General features: G+C 36.5%; 1 protein-coding gene across 1 annotated transcript; it reads left to right on the forward strand.

Annotated features, from left to right (window-relative positions):
- Nucleotides 1-188: 188 nt before the first annotated feature.
- fam163aa (family with sequence similarity 163 member Aa) lies at nucleotides 189-18,218 on the forward strand. Its single transcript, XM_051126057.1, has 4 exons — nucleotides 189-617; nucleotides 13,933-14,032; nucleotides 14,248-14,362; nucleotides 16,413-18,218. The coding sequence occupies exons 3-4, from the start codon at nucleotides 14,270-14,272 to the stop codon at nucleotides 16,770-16,772; spliced, it is 453 nt and encodes a 150-aa protein (XP_050982014.1). The 5' UTR covers nucleotides 189-617; nucleotides 13,933-14,032; nucleotides 14,248-14,269; the 3' UTR covers nucleotides 16,773-18,218.
- Nucleotides 18,219-19,074: the final 856 nt, after the last annotated feature.

Here is a 19,074-nt window from a genome sequence, read left to right on the forward strand (position 1 = left end):
ATTTCATTCATATTTATTAATTTCATTCATAATTTATTAATTTCTAAAAGATAAAGCCAAGCGTCATGTGAACGCTGTCACTTTTCTTTCTACAGTCTCTGGACGGTGGTCATGTGAAACATGACGCACGCTCATAGGCTGACGCTTTGCTCTCGCTTAACGTCTGTAAAGGTGTGGGTTCATTTCCTGACCCTTTCCGCGCGTGCAGCATCAGCTCCTCACAGGCTGTTGCATCCTCCTGAGGGACCGTCGGCGCTCTTCACAGCCTGCACTCTACATACCGGTCTCTGAATCGCAATCTGGGTAATGCCACTCACTCATTTGCGAGCTCGGATGTGTTATATTGTCTCTCACAGCATACAAGCGGCTGTTCGAGGGGATACTACGGAATTACAGCCGCAACAAATGATGATGTGACAGCCATCCGTTCAGATAGATAATAAAAGCTCGCTGTGCAGTGGACGCTGCATTTCTGCTAACGAAGCAAAGCCTCAGACGAGCCTTTCCCAGATGAACAGATACAGTAGTGTTCACTACTGACAAGCATCAGTCATTTGGAATAATACCCTGCACACTGCATTACAAACATTCTGGGAGGAGGAGAAACAGGTTTAAAGGTAATTGAAATGTCCTTCCATAAGAGTAGACATGCACTTGTGCTGAAATGGTTTGATTTGGATTTTGCAGTGTAATGCAAGTGTTAAAATGCCAATTCAATCTGTAAATGTGGCAGATTATGGATCTTGCTGTATGTTCTTTGTTTGCACGAATTAAAAATTACAAAATTATTTCTTACACACATATAGTAGTAAACAAGCATGCAACAACCACAAAAGTGGGATCACTATACAGAACCACAGGACACAATACATTTATGAAGGTGGAAGAATCGTAAAATATGGTAATTCTGGCACACTATGGCCACCATTAATTATATATTAATTTCTATATAAAAAAAAATGTATGTGTTTAAAGTGTCTTACTTCCTGGATTAAGATATTTACATTACATTATTTAAATTAATTGTTAATTTATTTATCTATTTTTGTTTTTTATGTAATGGTTAATTCAGACAGATTGATCAAAGATAGATGGATAGATAGATAGATAGACATCTTTGTGATGGAAGAGCATGATAGTAGTCATGTCTCTCGCAGGGCTGTAGCTTTTGGCAAAAAAGTCATGTTTTCCACGGGGTAAAGCATATGTTGTCTGTTTCTAGCAGACTCGACACATACACAGATGCTGTTTTAGTGGAGACATGATTTCTAGGCCAGTGATGCTCTATCTGCCAAGGGGGCCTGGCGTGTTTGGAGCTGCTTTTCAACTGTTTGTTTTGCTGGATTTACATGGCAAGCTCTCCAGCAGTGTGCTCTTGGCAGAAGTACTGCTTGAGGGAGCATGTTTGTTTGACTCAAGCTATGGTAAACCACGCAGTCTGAAGTTTTTAAAGCATCACTGTGAGTCGCCTCGACAGGGGAGAGCCCATCAAGGGCTGTTCTGAGAACAATTCTTGTCATGTTGCAAGAAACACAATCGACACGTACATGAACATGACATAATACTACTATACTATGTTTAAAAGGGAAAATGGTAAAAGATTGTTAGCCATTTGTGACCCTGGACCACAAAACCAGACATAAGGGTCAATTTTTTGAAACTGAGATTTATACATCATCTAAAGCTGACTAAATAAGCTTCCCATTGATGTATATGGTTACTGTTGGCTATTGCTACAAATATATCCATGCTACCTAAGACTGGCTTTGTGGTCCAGGGTCACATTTACTGTAGTATTTAAAGGAATAGTTCATCCAAAATTAAAATATGCTGAAAATTAACTCACTAAATGGCTTCCTCCATGGATGTAGATGAGTTTGTTTCTTCACTGGAACAGATTTGAAGACTTTTTTTAAGGGCTTTTTAGGTTAAAAACTGCATGTTTGTAAGAAACAAATCCTTGAAACCATTTGTTCTGGCCATATTCCATAGTCCATATTTCATAATAACACTTGCTCCAGTGAAAGTCAATCATCTGTTGTCCTTTCACATCAAAATCCAATGATATATTTCTTTAGAACTGTTTAAGACTTTTTTTTCCGCTTGTAAACATTGCTTGGATTTGTGTATATTTCACTCCTGATTCAGACAAGATGCCTTTTTACTGAAGAAAGTATATTATGGATAGAGTACATGTATATTGGAGCTGGATGCAATGATTTGAAGTAAAAAATGATGCTTTTCAAAATATATTTTTGAACTGGTGTCATGTAAATTATTTTTGGATTATTGTGATGTATTGTCAGCCGTTTGGACTCATTCTGACGGCACCCATTCACATCCATTGGTGGGCAAGTTATGTAATGTTACATTTCTCCAAATTTATTCCGATGAAGAAACAAATACTTCTACATTTCGGATGACTTGAAGGTGAGTACATTTTCAGCTATTTTATTTTATTTTTTTACCCTTCGCAAAAACCCGCCCTCCTAAGTTACTGTTGCTATGTCCAACAAACAATGCCGCTCTCAAACTACACATCATATTCTCACACAGTAAAAAATACATCGCGGAACAAGGAGGAAACTGGCAACATGCCGACAGACGAGACAGAGCAGGTTACTTCTGGTATTATACAAGGTCTCAGCTTCAAAACGTTATTTTTTAAGAAATTTAGAAAATAAAGACCATTCTGTGGCTCTTTAATGTGTCGTGACAGATCACTGTATTACTTATTAGATCAGTTGACACATGAACCGATTTACTTAATCCATGAAAAAAACATGAATGAACATAAGAACGTATTTTATGTCAACCACAGAAAGATGCCGATAAACACTCGACAAAATGGCGGATTCTGCATTATGATTGGTCAGATCATTTATCAATCAAGCTGTTCGCGAAGGGTCAATTAAGAGTCAGTGGCAGATTCTAAAATTCGTAAATTTTCACATTAGCATACATCCCTGTAACCAGTTAGAAACGACTTTGACATTAAAGTAATCACATAAATGGACAGGATTGCATTATACTCTTTGACAAAGAAAAACGAATGATGATATTCCTCTTCCCTCTGTTCATTTTTTAAATCCACGCAACTGCCCCAGATTTCAGCATAAATATATTCTCTCCATACACAGCAGAGATGAGTGCTTTTTGAAGAGAATGGGGTGAAAAATCCTTCCTTCACTACCTGGCTAAATGGCCTGGAGATGGAAAAATATTGTTACAGGAATGATATTTAAATAATTGAAAAAGGACGACTTTAAAATTGCAGGCTTGCCATGATTTCAAGTGCAAAGTTAGAGACTTCCTCACCGAAATATTCATGCCATTATTTAAGAGTGGATATATCAGGAGTAGGGATTCATTCAAAAATGATCAGAGCTCCTGCCTCTCCATTTCACAAAGCGAGAACCGGCTCTCACGGCTGTGGAGGAGAGATTCATTTTAATAATGAAGAAGGACGTTCACCTTACTATCTCCCCACAGCGTTGTTATAAGTGACATCATAGATCAGTCCGACAAGCTGTGTCAAGAGAAGCCTCTCAGCATTGTGATTGCGGCGCTTTCTGTTTGTTGCTGACTTATGTAGCACACATCAAAAACAAATTACAATGTGTTTATGAGTGAACAGAGCACTGAGTCATCTGCTCAGGATTGCTTGAGCTATCCAAAGAGAGAGCTTTAATGCTTACTGCTGAGTTGGACATGTGCACGCTTCACTGCGCTGGCATTTGCACTTTATATGACTTACGCTGTGTAAACAATGATTTAAAAAGTTCATTTTTCTCCCGAATGGACCTATTAACATGACAGCTATTGTACCGTAGGTTGGTTTTGAGTTTTTGTCAGTGGGAAATGGGAAAAGCTGAAAATGCAACTGAAATTTTTTGACTTTTTATTGTTTTTGGATTAGATTTTTTGTCCTGAAATTGTTGTCTGATTATATTTTTTCTTTAGCACTTTTCATGACATTGATGTTTAGATCTTAATATCTTTATGGCTTATAGTCACATTCAGCAGATTAGAGCTAGGTGATAATATATTTTATATTTAACAGTGGTTTAAGCAATCAAGCTAGTACAGTTGAAGGCAAAAGTTTACACACACCTTGCAGAATCTGCAAAATAGTAATTTTACCAAAATAAGAGGGATCATACAAAACGCATGTTATTTTTTTATTTAATACTGACCTGAAGATATTTCACATTAAAAACGTTTACATATAGTCCACAAGAGAAAGTAATAGTTGAATTTATAAAAATGACCTCATTCAAAAGATGTGGGGTTTTTTTAAGTTCATTTAAGTCCCTTGTTTGTCCTGAACAGCTAAAAACTTCTTTAGAAAAATCTTTCATGTCACACAAATTCTTTGGTTTTTCAGCATTTTTGTGTATTTGAACCCTTACCAACAATGACTATGATTTTGAGATTCATCTTTTCATCTTTTCACACTGAGGACAACTGAAGGACTCATATGCAACTATTACAGAAAATTCAAATGTTCACTGATGCTTCAAAACGATGCATTAAGAGCCTGGGGTGTAAACTTTTGAACTGAATAAAGATGTGTACGTTTTTCTTATTTTTGTCTAAATATCTTTTTTTTTTTTTTTTTTTTTTTTTCTGCCTTCAGAAGTTAAAAATGATACTACATGTTTCCCAGAAGACAAAATAAGTTAAATTTACCCTGATCTTCAAATTCAAAAGTTTTCACCCCCTGGCTCTTAATACTTGTTTTTTCCTTCTGGAGCATCATTGAGCATTTGATCCTTCTGTAATTGTTACATGTGAGTCCTTCAGTTGTCCTCAGTGTGAAAAGATGGATCTCAAAATCATACAGGGTTCAAATACACAAAAAATGCTGAAAAACCAAAGAATTTGTGGGACCTGAAGGATTTTTCTGAAGAAAAGCAGGCAGTTTAACTATTCAGAAAAAATAGTTCACTAAACAAAAAAAAAAAAAAAAAAAAAAAACACACACACACACAGCTGTGAATCATTCAAGTAACAACACAGTATTAAGTATCAAGCGTATAACATATTAATATATAATAATCTAAAATACTTTTACAAAATGTTCTGTTTACTTGTATTCCTGTTTTATTCAAGTTTTAGTCTGAGTCTTTTTTAGTCTAATATTTGTACACAGATTGCATCTGTCCCCCTAAACCATGAGCCTCATGTCCGTCAATTTAAAAAAAAAAAAAAAATCACCCCACAATTTTTGATCGTCTCTCTTTGTGCTTTAAATAAACGCCAGTGAATTAAGTGGGGTAGCGGCAATTGCTGAATAAGAACCCAGTCAGCAGCTGCTTTATAGCCTGACATCTGAAGCTGTCTCTTGATTTGTCCTTGGGGCGGGATGTGCATGCTGGCCGTCCATAAATCAGGCAACAGAGACCCGCTGGCATATACAGGCCCAGCTGGAGAGAGAAAGGCTAAAACTAAAGCTGCAACATTATAGGTTTAGAGGTTTCAATTGCATCTTGAAAAACTCTAAAATGTTGTTTTTTATGTCAAATTTGATTTTAAATGAATTGTCTTGGAAATAAGAAGAGAATTTTAATCAATTTAGAAGACATTAAAGTTAATCCAAATTTGTAGAGTTGATGATGATGAAGTGAGTAAAATGAAGGTGGCCTGGGAACAAGGAGCTTAGCAAGCTCTCTTTGGTCATTAGTGAACCATCTCCAAAACCCTGATGAATCATGGGCTCCGAGTCACTTCTGTGATTCCTTTGCTTAAATATCTCTCATTGACTGTGTCAGAGGCCATTGAGCTGATCTGAGCGCTTCTATACATCAGGGAGTCTTTAATATATGCATTTATGATGCTTCTGCAGCTGTCAGCTAGTTACTTGAGATTATTAACTGTCACTTGTCCAAAATGACTTACAGGACAGTATTCAGTCTGGTGTTAAATTAAAACATGTATGAGATATTGTGAAAAATGTCTCTTTTTTTGGTCCATACAGTGAAAGTCTATGGGGTCCAGTAAGATTGTTTTGTAAAAGTCATACGGGTTTCAAATGACCTGAGGGTGAGCAAATGATGACATAATGTTAATTTATTTGACAGATTGAACCAGTTATGGCATGTTAATGATGTACAAGGACTATTATTCATATATTTTCTGTTCTGGTCTAAAAGTCTGAGGACAATCCACAGTTTAAAAAAAAGGAAGAAAAGAAAGAAAAACACCACAGTGACCTGTGATATAAAACCTTTGACTTTCAATTCATTTCTACTTTAGGCTCTCAATGAGAAACCGAGCATGATCTTTCTAAATCCCTTAAGAAACCAGCTCACTGTAAGAGAATTCTCCACAACGAAGAAGGATTATGAGAAAATTTACGCTGAATAGGATTTGATTCCTGTCCTTTTTCCTTCTCTTATTAGACCCAGTGGTTTAAGCGTATGTTATAAAAGCTAGAACTGCAATTAGAGTAAATGAAAGCTCGGACTGTTCCAGTAATGGCCCTAAGGGCTGTCCATACAGAGTGCAATCTCAGCTCTTTGCGATTTGGTTTCTATTAGCGCCACGCTGCTGTGCTTGTTTTGTTTTTTAAGCAAAGGAATCACTGCCATTTTGCCATGGAAGGAAAATTAGAACGTTGAGGGAAATTAGCTGTTTAATAGTCAGTGTTCAACGTGTCAGAATTTGTCAAACAGGGGTTTGCTCAGTGCTGGTCATTTATATTTAGCATTTTCCTAACCATAGGACATTTATTTTGTCCTGTTTAGTTTGCTCAGTGACATGAACCATCCTGCTGCCACTTTAAATAGTGATGTATGTGCTTATTTACACTGAGAAAACAACGCTGCTGCTGAAAAGACCACCGTAGTTGCTCGCCAGCATACTCTATGTTGTTTTGCATGTTGGTGTTCAGCATGGAATGCTGATTTTTTTTCAGCAGGCTTCTTAACTAGCTTAACCAACGAGACTAGAACGAAAAGAATTGCATAAACCAGTCTTCATATAGAACGCAGTTTTTTTAGTGGGGTTTCCATTCTAGAATTACAGTTGAGGTCAAAATTTTACATACACCCTGCATAATCTGCAAAATGTTAATTTTACCAAAATAAGAGGGATCATACAAAATGCAATGGTATTTTTTAATTAGTACTGACCTGCATAAGACATTTCACATTAAAGATGTTTACATAGTCTACTCAAGAAAATAATAGTTGAATTTATGAAAATGTCTGAGTTCAAAAGTTTGCATACCCTTGATTCTTAATACTGTGTTGTGGCCTGAATGATCCACAGCTGTTTTGTAGTGTTTGTTTAGTGATTTAGTTGTTTATGAGTCCTTTGTTTGTCCTGAGCAATTGAACTGCCCTCTGTTCTTTAGAAAAAATCTTCAGGTCCCACAAACTCTTTGGTTTTTTAGCATTTTTGTGTATTCGAACCCTGAATGCATGATTTTTAGATCCATCTTTTCACGGAGAACAACTCTGAGGGACACATATGCAACTATTACAGAAGGTTCAAATGCTCACTGATGCTCCAGAAGTAAAAACAATGGATTTAAAGCCGGGGGGTGAAAACTTTTGCATTTGAAGATCAAGGTAAATTTAACTCTTTTCTTCTGGGAAACATGTAATTGAAACCTTGTAGCGTCTGAAGGGCAGTACTAAATGAAAAAAATATGATATTTAGGCAAAATAAGAAAAATGTACACATCTCCATTCTGTTCAAAAGTTTTCACCCCCAGCTCTTAATGCATGTTTTTTTCCTTCTGGAGCATCAGTGAGCATTTGAACCTTCTGTAATAGTTGCATATGAGTCCCTCAGTTGTCCTCAGTGTGAAAAGATGGAAAGGGTTCAAATACACAAAAATGCTATAAAACCAAAGATTTTGATGAAGATCTTACTAATGTTTTTGTGTTTATGGTGGCCTTCGTAATTTTTTGCTTTTTCTGTGAGTTCTTGTTCCTTTTACGACATTAAAGGGATAGTTCACCCAAAAATGAAAATTTGGTCAGTAATTACTCACCCTCAATGTTGTTTCAAACCCCACATTTGTTTTTTATTTGGAAAACAAATCACCACATTCAAGGCCCAGAAAGGTAGAAAGGACATTGTTAAAATAGTCCTTTTGACGAAGGTGTTACGGGTTTGGAATGACATGAGGGTGAGTACTTAATGACAGAATTTTCATTTTTGGGTGTACTGTCCCTTTAATGTGACGTCTTCACACTAGATGCTAAATTAAGTGTTGTTTTTCTGACATGATTGATGTGATTTGACTTTACTTTTTATATTGCAGACATATTTGTGTCGTGAACATCTTTAAACCCCCAGAGCTATATTGAGTCTGGTGCGGTCGGACAGATAAGAGGTCAGATAGAGCTGCCAGATAAGAAGTAAATAACTGTTCTGGAGCAAAGGCAGGGAGGACAGACACCACACTCTACCAGAGCACTGAGGGGAAGTGTCATCACATGCTCCTTTAAAAAGAAGCAGAGGGGAAGCTAAGGAAGTGAGAAGAGTCATATTTTTGGAGGCAAGGAGAGAAAAAGAAAAATTAGACAAGGCAACTGAGCAGGTGAGAGGAAGTGAGCAGTTCTCAAGATCTAAAGGTGTCTGTGTGAGTAAAGACGTAATGCCACATACAGCCAAGTGTGAAATATACAATATATGGAATGTACAATTGATATTATATTATATATACAAAATTTGGGTTATATGAAATTATGTTTCTTGAGCACCAAATCAGCATAGAATGATTTCTGAAGGATCATGTGATACTGAAGACTGGGGTAATGATGCTGATAATGCACCTTTTATCATAGCAGGAATAAGTTATATTTTAAAATACATTAAAACAATTTTTCCAAATACCAGAACACATTTTCATAGTACATTTGCAGCTTCAAATGTGGCTTCTGTGCTGTTTTTTCAGTGGGAAGATGGCTAACGTGTACTGGTGATGCACTAAAATATAGTGGTCACAGGAAATCAAGGAGGAAAGGAATTAAAAAGAAAGGAACAAGAATTGACAAAGGAGAGGGGTGTTGGGGTATTTGGGGAGAAGTGGGTCAGCAGCCCTAGGTACCATGGCAACGGAGATATACGAGCATCTGTCTATTGATCTGCAGACTCATTGGTGTAATAGAGTGAGCCAGGTGATAAACGAGCATGCTGACAAGGCCTGCGCTGGGTCACACTTCCTTTTGCAGCACATCTCCGTTGGCATCTCTTCACATACCTACAAAATATACATGGGATGTTTATCTTATATTACTGTGCATGTTTCACGAATAAACAAATGGACACACGACAAACAATCTCTCAAACATCAGCCGGCCTTGTAAGCAAACACGTTAACAAACATGTTTGTCTGAGTTAACCTCAAAAACACTGAACTGTAATCCACCAAATGAACAGTATGGTAGTTCTATTATCACAGTGTCCATTGCGTCCAGTGGTGTCTTTTAGTTTTCGCCATGAATAATTGACTGTTCATTTAAAAAAATCTCTCCAGGGACTTGAGGACCAATTTAAAACATAACTCAATTTAATGGTTCCCCTTTTTTGGCTTCAGTGTACACTGCAGTGTGGTTTTATCTGTAATATGGTTATGCAGTATGTATGCAAGACATATTTGGTGTAGGAAGAAAGAAACAGGCCACACAAAATGAATGATATAAGGAATGAATGATCTATAAGGTGGCTGTAGGAAAGGAAGTCCTATGTAGCTTTTAGTTAAAAGTTCACTTGACCACCTTATTGGTAAGGTGGTCTTCACAGGGGCTGAATTAGTGCTGGGCGATACACCAGTTTAAACAGTAAACAGGTTTGAATTATGCACACGGTATGAATTTTTAAAACAAATGACTAAGCAATATAGATAGCATTGTGAATTGAGAGGAAATGGCGTTAACTGCATATGCTTCTGACTAATGGTTAAAGAGCTATTAATATCACACAATTATTTAACTGTGCAAAAAAACCAACTGTAAATGAGAGACGCTGAAGACGAATGCAAAGAAGAGAAAATACTGTAGGTGGCAGAGCAAACTCACCACTGACTGAAAACTTAAGGTGGTCTTTTCTTTTCATTTCATAATGAATGTTAATGCAGTGTTTAAAAGAGCAGCGCTGCTGTGTTTACAGCGGTAATCAAGTAAAAACTGCAACGCAGCTATTTCTTAAGCGCCACCTGCTGTTTTATGTAGCATCATTTCACAAAGCTAAGGCCAGACCATTCTGTTTTTGCTTTCAATTTTGAAATTATACAATCTAATTTACATAAGTAACTGCTATATGTAGTGCGATATATATGGTCTGTGATGATATCGTAATTGTTGTTTTAACGATGTGCAATTTGACTTTATGAAGTATATGGCAAAAACCAAACAAAACACACCTGTAGAGTGCGCGCATACATTACCTGATGAAGTTTAGTCAGTTAGTGCATTTTCACTGTATGAATTAGTCTATTAAAATGCATTTAGAATGGTCACAAAATTCAAGATATAGGGGCAGAAAATATATATATTTATATAATTTCATATAGTTAATATTTCACGAAGAGTGCCACTTTTTCACCACCAAAAATCTGCATGATTACAAATATGATGTTGATTTCCAACAGTTCAATAAACAAGAAGTTAATATTAGGAGACACCATATTTACTGTTTTCCCTCTATTTTGCCAACAAAAATAATTACAAACACAGCCACAGCATTGTCTTGTCTTTGAACAAAAAGACGGTGTCTTGTTGAATGAATCAACCGTTTAAATGATTCGGTTAAATTGCAATGACTCACTTATTAACAGTGCCTTGCTGCCATCTACTGACCGTTTTAATTTCACATTTAAATTTTTTTTTATTTTTTAAATAATTTCAAATATGTGACCCTTGACTACAAAACCAGTTATTAGGGTCATTTTTTTAAAATTGAGATGTAAACATCATCTAAAAGGTGAACAAATAAGCATTCCACCGATGTTTGTTAGGACAATATTTGGCTACAACTATTTCAAAATCTGGAATCTGAGGGTGCAAAAAAACCTTAATATTGAGAGAATTACCTTTAAAGTTGTCCAAATTAAGTTCTTAGCAATGCATATTACTTATCAAAAATTAAGTTTTGATATATTTATGGAAATTTACAAAATATCTTCATAGAACATGATCTTTACTTAATATCCTAATTATTTTTGGCATAAAAGAAAAAGATAAGATATCCACTTAAGATGCAGCTTCTGTGTTTCCTCTGCATTTCAAAGATGAAGTTTGTTGATACTGATTTCATTTGCCTGGTAACAGCCCAAAAATGTCTTAGTCTAACTGATTAAAAATAAGAATTTGCCTCAAATGAAAAAATGGCTTTGTCAAGGTAAAAATGCCAATAAAATGAAAAAAACAATTTAAAATTATTTGAAAAGATTCATTTCTATTACTGCTGTGAGCACTCAAAATATTGTCAAATTGCCATTATCGATAAAATCACAGAAAAAATGTAGACATTTTTTGTCAATATCGCACACCCTTAATATGTAGCATGTTTGGATCGTGATTAAAATTATGTGGTTCTGGAATTGTTTTATGCATTCTGATTTACATAAAGGCACAGTCAGAGAAAAAACATAATAAACTACCAGAACTAAAAAAAAAAAAAAAAATGCTATAGATTTTTGGTCAAACCACTCAACACAAGGCTAAATTCAGAATAGCATAGGCCTACTACTCTTGCTACTAATGAGAAGCTCTTTTCTTTTTACAGATCTTTGAATCTTATTTAGTAAGCTGTAACAATTCATCCACGTTCGCAAATGCTGCTTATGTAGTTTCCACAAGACAAGTAAACGAAACAATCAGACCAGAAGATGCAGCAGCCACTCAAGAGGTCACCTCACAATTAGTTAAACATGCTACTTTCATGCGACAAATAAACAAAATTATGGTGTTTAATCTCAGACGCTTTTGTTGAGTAGCTCCTAGTCAGTTTGTGTCTTCCATAAGCTTGGCAGACTTATTTTTCCTTCTCTATTTTGGCTTTTCTTTGTTCTAGTACAGAGGTGGCGAACTCCGGTCCTGGAGAGCCGCAGCCCTACAGAGTTCAGCTCCAACCCTAATTAAAACTCACCTGACTGTTGCTTTCTAGTAACACTTCAGACCTTGATTAGCTTGTTCTGGTGTGTTTGATTAGGGTTGAAGCAAAACTATGCAGGGCTGCAGCTCTCCAGGACCGATGTTCGCCACCCCTGTTCTAGTAGATACCACAAAAAAGCTGGATTGGGGTGTGGCCAAGATGGTCACCAAGTGAGCAGACTTTGGATTTTGGTATTGTGTGCGGAAATGCCATTACTTTGATATTAAATTTCACAGTTCAGTATCACCACAAATTAGCACAAGAAAAACTTGGATAAACAGAAACAATCTCCAATTCCCACCCGTCCTTGTTATTCAAAGCATTCTCGGTGTACTTACAGTGACCTTGTCTAGCCCATCAGCTGTATGTAATTGTCCAAACATGCCTATCAGTGGTCCATTGCTGTCAGTGTTGCCATGATGGAGAGGTTTGACCTCCAGCAGCCCACCATAAGATCCCACATCCGTACTTTCTTAGAGTTTAACTGCTGGCAAGCGGCACAGGGGACAGGAACACACTGCTTGGCCACATTCCAGGGAGAATAGATGGCACATTGCTTTTAACAGCATTAGCATTCCACCATTCCTGTATATAATTTAGTACTTTTACTCTGAGAAAATGGACAGGAAGAGTGTATGTGATGGGTGGGATAACATCCCTGATTTTGAGACTAGTCTGGGTTCTGTATTTAAGGGGGTATTAATTATTTTACTAGTTGTAATTGTATTTTAATATTAGGTGCTCTGAAGTAATGTTGCTATTAAGTTTACCTATTTTTAATTGGTAATGTACTTTTATATACAGGATTTTATGTCAGGCTTTGAATATTTTGTTCAGTTTTATGTTTTTCTCCATGCTGTCTCTTTTCCATTATTTTCTCCCAAAATCCTGTTAAAGGAGAAGTCCACTTCCAGAACAACAATTTACAGATAATGTACTCACCCCCTTGTCATCCAAGATGTTCATGTCTTTCTTTCTTCAGGCGTAAAGAAATTGTGTTTTTTTTTTTTGAGGAAAACATTTCGGGATTTTTCTCCATATGATGGACTGCTGTGGTGCCCCGAGTTTGAACTTCCAAAATGCAGTTTAAATGCGGCTTCAAACAATCCCAAATCCCAAAATCATCCTGCTGCAGAAGTTCCGACCCAGTCTTTGCAAAGTGAACATGCAAAGAAGATCAAACACCCTTAACAAAAAAGGTAAAACAGCGATGGATTTTGAAGTTGAGGGTAAAAATACGTTCAGAGTTTTTCGACATACCGTAACTGTCTTGAGCCAGAATACACAGAGTTAAGATGACAAGATGAGCGTTTGACATTAAAAAAGTGTATAAATTGTATTATTTTTATGAAAATACCCAATCGTTTTGCTAGATAAGACCCTTCTTCCTCGGCTTGGATTGTTTACAACTACATTTGAGATTGTTTGAAGCCGCATTTAAACTGCATTTTGGAAGTTCATACTCGGGGCACCATATCCCACCATAAAATCCATAAAATTTTCTGCAAAAAAAAACATAATTTCTTTACGACTGAAGAAAGAAAGACAGAGGGTGAGTACATTATCTGTAAATTGTTCTGGAAGTGGACTTATCCTTTTAACACATTATTCTTAGTTGAATATATGTTAAAAATGTAATGTGTATCTCTGTTGTTCCATACTAGTATACTGTGCTGTGGTAATATATGCATATCTTATATTGTACTGCCTCCTTCTGGACAGAGTGGTTATTGTGGCTTTTATACTATTTCTGAAACAGAAGTTCATAAAAAAACTTATCACTGACATTACACATTGTTTCACTTCTGTAATACCCAGAAACTGTACAGCTGAATGTCTGCAACCCATGAGCCGTGCGTCAGGAGAATCAGCAGTGCAAACTCTCTGTGGCCTGTCGTCCTCTCTGCTCTCTTCTAATGTAAGTGCTGAGCGCAATCCATCCACAGGCTTTGACACATATAATCCAACTGTTTGTGCTGTACTGGGGATCCTTTAAATGTTATTTAGCTTTGCACTGGTTTCAAATCTGAGTTTTGGTGTTGTGAACCAAGTAACTGTTTTCAGTATCTGTCTGTTTTTACATATGGAAATGAAGTTTCAGTAAGACAATTGACTCCCTTTCTTTTTTCTCAGGGTTTGATGGAGATCTGGTCGGATGACAGCTGGAACTGTTGTCATAACCGGAGGAATTCTCGCAACAGTGATACTCCTGTGTATCATTGCAGTGCTTTGTTACTGTAGACTCCAGGTGAGCACTGCTTTTACATTTCACTGCAGGGCTAAGGAGCCATTCACACACAACACATTTCTGCATTAAAGGAGAAGTTTATATCCAGAACAAAAATCCTAGATGTTTGTGTCTTTCTTTCTTCAGTCATAAAGAAATTATGTTTCTTAAGGAAAACATTCCAGAATTTTTCTCCATATAGTGGACTTCTATGGTGCCCATGAGTTTGAATGTCCAAAATGCAGTTTAAATGCAGCTTCAAAGGGCTCCAAACGATCCCAGCCGAGGAAGAAGGGTCTTTTTTAAAGTTTATATACTTCTTAACCTCAAATGCTTGTCTATTCTCTGCGATGTGCATGCATACTCTGTGTAATCCGAGTCAGTACAGTTAGGATATGTCGAAAACTCCCATCTCATTTTCTTCTTTAACTTCCGGATTACACAGAGTTCACATGTGCATCGCAGAGAATAGGCAAGACGAGCATTTGAGGTTAAGTATATACATTTTTTAAGAAAATAACCAATCGTTTTGCTAGATAAGACCCTTCTTCCGCGGCTGGGATCATTTAGAGCCCTTTGAAGCTGCATTTAAACTGCATTTTGGAAGTTCAAACTCACGGGCACCATAGAAGTCCACTATATGGAGAAAAATTGTGGAATGTTTTCCTCAAGAACATAATTTCTTTACAACTGAAGAAAGACACGAACCTTTTGGATTACACGGGGTGAGTAAAATATCTGCAAAATCTTGTTATGTGTTTTTTAAAAGTTAACCTTTAACGAGAGTGGCATGTTTTTGGACACCATTTATGCGAACACATCGTTCCCATTTTTATGGTTATCGGTATCAGTCATTTTCAAAACCGATATGCTTATAAAATAATTTAAAAGCATTTTAAGAAAGCTTTTGTCCAAGCCCTTGTTATTCTTAATTTTAATTTTTTACACATAATCTGTAATAATCTGTAATTATTTCACAGTAATAATCGGTATCGGCACTGGCCATGAAAAACACATATCGATTGACCTCTACAGTGAAATGTCAAAACGTATTCTGTGTGAATGGCCCGAAATTGTTTGAGCTATTTAGTCTGCAGTTCTGCCAGTAATTACTCACCCTTATGTTGTTCCAAACCCGTAAGACCTTTGTTCATCTTCGGAACACAATTGAAGATATTTTTGATGAAATCCCAGAGGTCTACTCTGACCCTCCCATAGACAGCAAGGGTCCTACCACGTTCAAGGCCCAGAAAAGTACCAAGATGATCGACAAAGTAGTTCATGTGACATCAGTGGTTCAACTGTAATTTTACGAAGCTACGAGAATACATTTTTGCGCAAAGAAAGCAAAAATAAAGACATTATTCCACATTTTCGTCTCTACTGCGTCACTTGACACAGACTCTGACTCAGATCCGACGTTATGATGTTGAACACGTGCTGTGCCTTGTTTAAACACAAAGAAAGATGCACACTGTATGAAAGCTATTGAAATCTGTTGATCTGGGTCAGCACTGCAACACACATATGTCTGGGTACTTTTGTGCACGTGTGTCCACAAGTGACGCAGTAGAGCTGAAGATGTGGAATAAAGTCATTATTTTTGTTTTCTTTGCAAAAAACAGTATTCTCGTAGCTTCGTAAGATTACAGTTGAACCACTGATGTCACATAGACTACTTTGTCGATCATCTTGGTACTTGTCATAGACTTTTCGGATATCATCAAAAACATCTTAAATTGTGTTCTGAAGATGAACAAAGGTCTTACAGGTTTGTAACAACATGAGGGTGAGTAATTAATGACAGAATTTTCATTTTTGGGTGAACTAACACTTTAAGGTATGATTTGACCTTAAGCTAATTTGGAAAAACCTTAGCTACTTGTTGACCTAAAAATGATCTTAAGACTGAACAGCTCTGTTATGAAAATAACCAAAATCCATTGAATCATTTCATGTTATGTGCTCAAATAAGTTCAGCATGTTACTCAACAATTTGAGAAAGATCTGTGTTGAAGCCCCAGTGCCTAATTTAGTTTCCTCTGTATCTCAAACCGTCCCTCCATCCTAGTATTACTGCTGTAAGAGGAATGAGTCAGAAGGGGAGGCGGGCTCGGTTGGAGATCCTCAGCCACAGTTCGCCTGCAACGCATGCAGCGCTCCGGGAGTGGACGGGGCGGCCGTCACACCTCTCTCGCTGCCCTACGACCCCACTCCGCCTCACAGCTACTGCCCGACTTGCTCACCCTACTACCTCCGTGGCACGGATGAGATGCGGAACGGCGGCGAGCGCCTGTCCTACATGCCCACTCACTACGAGAACCATGGCGCCACTGCCCTTGGTCTGGCCGCCATGTACGGCCCCGTGCTGAGCCATCGCAGTACGCCAGACTTTTACACCAATACACGAGCCATCAGCACTGACGTCTGACCCTCACAGACCTGGAGATGGACCCAGGGACAGAGCCACTTCTGTGGACCAGGGCAACTGGGGCCGGCACATCTCCACACGCCAAGACTAAAAAGACCTACGGGATGCCATGTTATTCTTCCACACAGGTCTAAGGCCATCTTTAGTCTTCCATTGTCTTTTGTTTTACCTGCTGTTTACCTCTTCTTCTTGCACACCCATCCCTCTTTGTGCTTTGAGGGTTGTGTGTTATATGAAGTGTTTGTGGAGTTTTTGGCCTTTTCAGTGTAAGTCTTAAAGGTTAAATGCAAATAGGATATTTTATTTATCCGAGAAAGTCGAATAAAGCATATAATAAAGTTAGAAAATAGAAGCGGAGCAGCCCAAGGAAGCTTTCCAGGCTCATCTCAAGTATTTTGTTGTTTATGGGGACATAAAAGGCAAACATTCCACAATTTTTAATAGCTTTTAAAAAAGTTTCTTTGTTGGAAAAGAGCATGACATTCAGCTTTATCTACAGTAAATATCCCCTGATATACTGACTCTTTGTCTTTGAAAAGCTTATTTCAGGATAAGAAATTAATCAAAATGTGATTGTCTTCATGTGTTGGGAAATTGTTGAATGAATTGCTGATGGTGATTATATTGGTCAGTTCATATTTGAATATATATGTCACATTAACTAAAATTCACATCGTCACAGAGTGAGAAGTGTTGACAGTTGTTGAGTTACCAAATAAGATAGAGGTCAAAGGTTTTTTTGTCCATATCCACTGCATACTACGATTAAAAGCTTTTTAAAATAACATCAGCAGTTGCTGAAATCTCCAATGGCATATAATTTTCAGATTTATACGCAGCGTTTTCAAAAATCTTCTTGAGGCACTGAGAGAAATGACTGGAAAATATTAAAAACATTTCATTATCTTGTCCCTCTTTGTATGATATCATGGCAGTTGAAATGATACTTATAGGAACGATAGTTTCCTTGTCTTTGCAAATGTGTTTATGTAAATTGTTATATTTTCTCACATATTTGTTTCATTGGTTTATGAATTGTGCATTCGGATGTCTATGTTCACTGTCTGAAACACTCTTTGTTAGTAACTGGATCACATTATAAATCACAGGATGGCACTTTTATTTTACATGTGAATAATTTTTGACAAAAAAATGGGAAGTATGTAAATCTATGGTTTAAAATATTGAAGAAAAACGGAGTAGCCTATTGTCCACATATTTCACAGAATGCTTTTGAATATAAGTGAAGCATTTCTAAATGCCTGTAGACTTTTATAAAATTGGTCAATTGTGATCAGAGTAATAAAAGCCATTTCACATCTATACAAATACATGTACATAAAGATCAAATTATTTCAATGATTGAATGTTTCCTGTCAAGTCTGTATCTAAGAGACTGCCAATGCTTGTTTCCTTTAATTATTTTTTCTTCTATATTTCTATTCATGCAGCTGTTTTGGCATTTGGTGGAATATGTAAAACCATTAAAAAGAGACTGGTTGTCAAACATTTTTAAAAACTATTGAACATTTTCACTTTTACTCCCCAGTTTACTAAACGTATTTTGTGACAACATGCCCCAAAAGCAGATCATGTATAGGATAGGTTTTTCAGCGTAACTTAAATTAAGACAATTATAAAAAAGTTTACACATTTTAGCCTTTCATTTAAAATCTACCTTTAGTGCATAATTGATTCATGTCTGAATGCCAGTGTGCCTTTTGTGTTCACTTATCGCTTTAGTAAAATTAAAAACCACCATTAAAAATTGGGGTCAGTAAGGTTTTTTGGTTTTAAAGTGAAGTTATGCTTATGAAATCTTTTGGTTTTTTTTAACCAAGGCTGCATTTATTTTATTCTTTTAAGTAACTTTAGTGAAATATTTGTGAAATGACACTTCCAGTCAAAAGTTTTTGAACAGTAAGATTTTTAATGTTTTTAAAGAAGTCTCTTCTGCTCAACAAGTCTGCAATTATTTGATCCAAAGTATAGCAAAAGCAGTAAAATTTTGAAATATTTTAACTATTTAAAATAACTGTTTTCTGTTTAAATATATTTTAAAATGTAGTTTATTCCTGTGATTTCAAAGCTGAATTTTTAGCATCATTACTCCAGTCACGTGATCCTTCAGAAATCATTCTAATATTCTGATTTGCTGCTCAAAAAAAAAACATTTTTTATTATTATTATGTTGAAAACAGCAGACTAGAATATTTTTTTTATGAATAGAAAGTTCAGAAGGGCATTTATCTGAAATAGAAATCTTTTGACTAACATTGTAAATGTCTGTACCATCACTTTT

Source organism: Labeo rohita, chromosome 2 (assembly GCF_022985175.1).
Source record: "Labeo rohita strain BAU-BD-2019 chromosome 2, IGBB_LRoh.1.0, whole genome shotgun sequence".
Classification (NCBI taxonomy): Eukaryota; Metazoa; Chordata; class Actinopteri; order Cypriniformes; family Cyprinidae; genus Labeo; species Labeo rohita.